At 33.5% G+C, this 4,920-nt stretch overlaps 1 protein-coding gene across 1 annotated transcript in view; it reads right to left on the bottom strand.

Annotated features, from left to right (window-relative positions):
- Positions 1 to 4,920, bottom strand: part of LOC106474928 (glutamate [NMDA] receptor subunit 1-like) — a 92,523-nt gene that overhangs the window by 51,038 nt on the left and 36,565 nt on the right. The window contains exon 3 of the mRNA XM_013935630.2: positions 1,242 to 1,370. Within this exon, the coding sequence (XP_013791084.2) occupies positions 1,242 to 1,370 (129 nt within the window). The remainder of the gene's footprint in view (positions 1 to 1,241; positions 1,371 to 4,920) is intronic.

The following is a 4,920-nucleotide window of genomic DNA, read 5'->3' as shown; positions in this document are numbered from 1 at the left end:
ATCTATTATTGGCTGGTAGTTCTTCTTTCACCCTGTACTTAAGCTTTTTAAAGGAACACCAAATTTGTGTAAGAAATCTGACTTCAAGGGGGTAATGATAACATCGTTTACACTAGAATTATATTTTTTTAATTACTACTAGTTATTAATAATACTTATAAAAGCGGATACTCCGTTTGAAACTATGTCACCTCAGTGAAATTGGTTGACGCCATTGTACTGGTTTTTGAATTATCATGTAACAAAAAAGAAGCAGAAGAAAGATGAAGAACAAGAAGTTCAAACTTTTTGCTATGATATTTACAGACATTCGCAGAACCTTGTGAGTCGGTCATTATATAGATTTTGTTATAAAAGGAAATACTGTATAGTATTGTAAAGTTCTGATGACCTATTGAAGAGATATTTAAAATACCATTTCGATAAACAACTCCTGCCATCACTACATAGGCAGTGCTGCCACCTGCCTGATATAAGTTTAAGATTTCCTCAACTTGAATTAACTTTTCGATACAAAACAATAGCTCATTATAAAATGGATTTGGTAGCTGGTTATAAAGATTCGTAAAGGTAAGGTAAAGGAACTAAGACGTTACCATGATTTTAATCATATCTTGAACCACATTACCACTCTAACAGTGAAAATATTCCGTAGAAAACACGTCCCCATAGTTCCTATCCGACGGAGAATCTCTGACTAACTTCGCCACTTTCCCTAAGTTTTGCTTCCTATTTACAGCCATCATAGCTGAATTGTAACTTAGTGAAAGGACAGTTTTATTGTTTGTTTGTTTTAGTACAACGCTACACAATAGTCTATCTGCGCTCTGTCCATTACAAGGAATCAAACCTTGAATTTTAGCATTGTAAATCTGTAAGCTTAGCGCTGACCCACTGTGGAACAGAACAGTTGTAACTACTTTTTAGTATTAACATGTGTAAGTGCATGATGTTTTAAAGCTGACTAGCTATTTTCTATACATCTTTTCCTTAAATGTGTACTCCTTACATCTGATTAGATAGTAATTTTATTAATAAAAGTACATTTCTAGTTATTAATGGGTTCCTTTTTAAATTAAATGCATATACAACATTCAATATGAATTATGTATGAATTGCTTTATTGCAAAATTATGTAAATGTTTTCATTTAAATAATATCGACATCTAAAAATAGCTTATAGAAATGGTATCTTGGTGTTTGGATCTATTGGTCTAGATGTCTAAGTCTGATTGGTTTACCTTGTCAGACAAAGAACTATCCCTGGAACTAATCCCAATCACAGGAATGTTGTAGAAACCGCACGTGTAGGATACAGCGGCTGGAGAAAGCTCTCCATTGTTAGGATGGCTGATTATGACAGCATAAACCTGCAAAACAGTTATAGATTAAACAGGGTTATTTCTTTAGATGACTGATACACTTTTAAAACTATAACGAGCAAACTGAAAAAAACCACAACCAACAGGTTGTACGTTAGAAACATGACTGTTAAACTAAAATATTTAAAACTATTTTTTTGTAATTACGATATCTAAGAATATGGGTAGACTCATAACTATTAAATGTGGAAAGTTACACCTAGAATCATATCATACATTACTTTCACACAGCATTTCAAACACAGACATAGGCAGCGAGTTCTATCTTCTTTGGACTTTTTTATGAAGGTTCTAGTAGGGCCTGCCATAACCTGGTGGTTAAGGCGCTTGACTCGTAATCTGAGGGTCACGGGTTCGAATCTCCGTCACCGAACATGCTCGCCCTTTCAGCTGTGGGGCATTATAATGTTACGGTTAATCCTACTATTCACTGGTAAAAGAATAGGTCAAGGGCTGGCGGTGGGTGGTGTTGACTAGCTACCTAGTATCACTGCTAAATTATGGACGCTAGCGCAGATAGCCTTCGTGTGGCTTTGCGCGAAGTTCAAAACAATCCAAACCAAGGTTCTAGTAATTATAAAATATTTCTTACTTGTTTGGTATTTGTGTCTTTATTCTCATATTTTCTTTTGAACTATTTGGCTGGATGAATTTGCCTACCATATCTCCTTACTATTTTGAATATATCTGGTTAAATAACATTTAATTCTTATTTCTTAGGTTGAAATATTTAAGAAAGTTTATCTAAGGGATCTGGTATCTTTGTTATAACTATGCTCATGAATAAATACATCAGAACTTGGCTAATCTGCACCTCATTTATCCGCATCCCAGTTTCATGGACAAACCTTTCATGACAGATGTGTTAAAGAAAGGATTGCCCATATATATGTGAATTTCATACAATATAACAAACAAATCCATAACATAAATGGTGAAGCTTTATAACTGCTGCTGACAACAGTTACAGGCGTCTAGTTATTTTATGTGCTTGTGTTTTTTTACAGAAACCAAGGTGAAGCTGTAAAATCTGGTTGTGGTGATGGTGTAGATATACCGTAGAAGTCTGTAGACAAGACCATGTTGAGGCTTGTAGACAAAGAAAATGTCCTTACAGAGCAACAATGAAAACCTACAACTGAGCACCAACCAGGAAGGACCTTGCTAGGTTACAAACGGGACTCTTTGTGCTCTCTGCCAGAAAACAGACTGATGAGAAACTTGTATGTCCAGCAAACAGTACAAGGCAAAGTTATGGTTCTGGATACGAGACTATATCCAGAAATCTCTCAAAATGTCTGATGGGAAAACTAGTTCCAGGTGATATGCATGAATTAGATGCATTCTACCACGACAAATGTTTGGTAGACTTGTACAACAGAGCAAGAGGACAAAAGAGGATATAAGTTAAGGAGGACATGAGTGGGCAGAAGGTATTGCTCTGGCTGAATTATCATCTTATATTGAAGAGACGATGAGATAGCACCTTCGTTTAAATTTTCAGATTTAGTGAATATGTATGCTTCCCTTCTACTGTGCTGTAAACTGTCACCAGGAGAAGTTCATGTTTTCAGTGAAACTATATGCTTCCCGTCTACTGTGCTGCAACTTGTCACCAGGAGTAGTTCATGTTTTTGTAAGAGGCTTGATTTCTAGAAATGAGTCTATATACATGTAGTCAGAGAATTATGTATCCGTTTGTACAAGTTGATTAAGTGTTTTCTATTCATACGTTAAGTACATATTAGTATATATAGGGACTGTTTTTTTAAGTAGTACATAAGTTGAATTCATCTTGAAAAAAGTACTTGCCCATGTTTACTTGCATATCGTGTTTTAAAAAACAATTAGCTAAACTTCTTGTAGTCAACATTCATTTTCACGCGATAAAAGTATACACAAACGTATTCGTGTATAGCTACATACATCGATCTTTTAATAATGTCATAATCTACCAAGCAATAAAATCATAATTTTTTTTTCAGTAATACATATGATGTGATGTTTTACTATGACTTAGACGGTGAACTCAGATAAGTGAAATTTCAATCAGCCAAGGCCAGCTCTACAGACGTTAGGAATTCGAACGCAATTTAAAGTCTCCTAAATCGTTATCAAATAACTTGAACATGTTGAATAAACTATTTTAAATATTTGAAACTGAAAATAAATGACATATTCATTATTAAAAATAAAATTAAGGTTTTTATAAGCAGAATCTCAAATGGGTCTTGATTTATATATATATGTTCATATGAAAAACTACAAATGTACCAAATTTCATGCTTCTATCCAGATTTGAACAATTCTGAACTTATCCGCTGGACTAATAAAGTTAATAAGCAAAACCTTACAGATTAGGAAAAAAACATTTTATACTTTTTATATATTCTTATATTATTCTAAAATGATAAGCAACCCACGCAAAATATTACTTCATTACAGAATCATCTGGAAACTAAGTCAAAGAATATACTATCGAGAATCGGCCATATGCTCGTTGGCTTTAATTCTATCAGGAAAAGATAAACAGGTGGTGTGCTTTCGTTTGTTCTTTGGTGAGGCCACTATAGAAGTTTTAATTGTTTTTTTCAATACCCTCAGACTCTTGACTGGTTTCCGTGAATAAGTCACTTATAATTTATTAAATCAAATAAAAATTAATCAGAACTGAGTTTGTTTTATGAAGCTTTGAAATTAAAGTAAAAAAATCTTATTTAATCGTGAAATATCCTTCTCGATCTACTCTATATTAATTTGTAAAACTATTAGTCAACATTAGTTACAATCAATACTCAAGAAAGATTAGTAAATCACACAAGTGTTATTAGAAACTATTTTCATAAAGGCGAGTTGTGTGTCATTAAATTATCACGATGGAATAAGAATGCAAAGCCACTGTATAGAACAATCAAAAATCGTCACATTTTTAAAAAGAAATATCGCTGCGTTGAATAGTAAATATTTGCTTGTATCAACAGATAAATACAAAGACCTAGATTACGTAGAATTACATAGTTTTATACTATGTTTAATTATCTAGTTTTCCAATAAGCTAAAGACACCCTCAGCAAAAGGTCTAAAATGCCTTCCACTTCAAGAACAGAGGCCAAAACCAGTCCTCATAGACTTCCAGCCCTACTCCTATTCTAATGTTTTTGCCAAAAACATGGTAGTCGGTAAACAACGAAAATTAAAATCTAGAGCATGTTACATACACATAAGCTGACTTATGTTTAGAGAAACTGAGTTTGTATACCGAAAACATTTTCCGGGATATGTCGATCAATTATTGGACGTGACATTCCATATATATATATATATCCTGAGTAAGCTGCAAAGGATTGGCAATGTTTTTCTTGCCCAATGTTTCATAAATTACCTAATCCAGAATTCTAAATACTGTCCCTGTGTTATTGTTTTCTCTTATTACTTGTCTTTCCTTGGCTAAATGGTAAACTTCGGAGCTTATAATGCTAAAATCCAGTGTTTGAGTCTCTAAGGTGAACACAATTCAAACAGTTAATTGTGTAGTGTT

This window comes from Limulus polyphemus, unplaced genomic scaffold, assembly GCF_000517525.1.
Source record: "Limulus polyphemus unplaced genomic scaffold, Limulus_polyphemus-2.1.2 Scaffold143, whole genome shotgun sequence".
In the NCBI taxonomy this organism is placed as follows: domain Eukaryota; kingdom Metazoa; phylum Arthropoda; class Merostomata; order Xiphosura; family Limulidae; genus Limulus; species Limulus polyphemus.
This window is presented reverse-complemented; position numbering and strand designations above follow the sequence as displayed.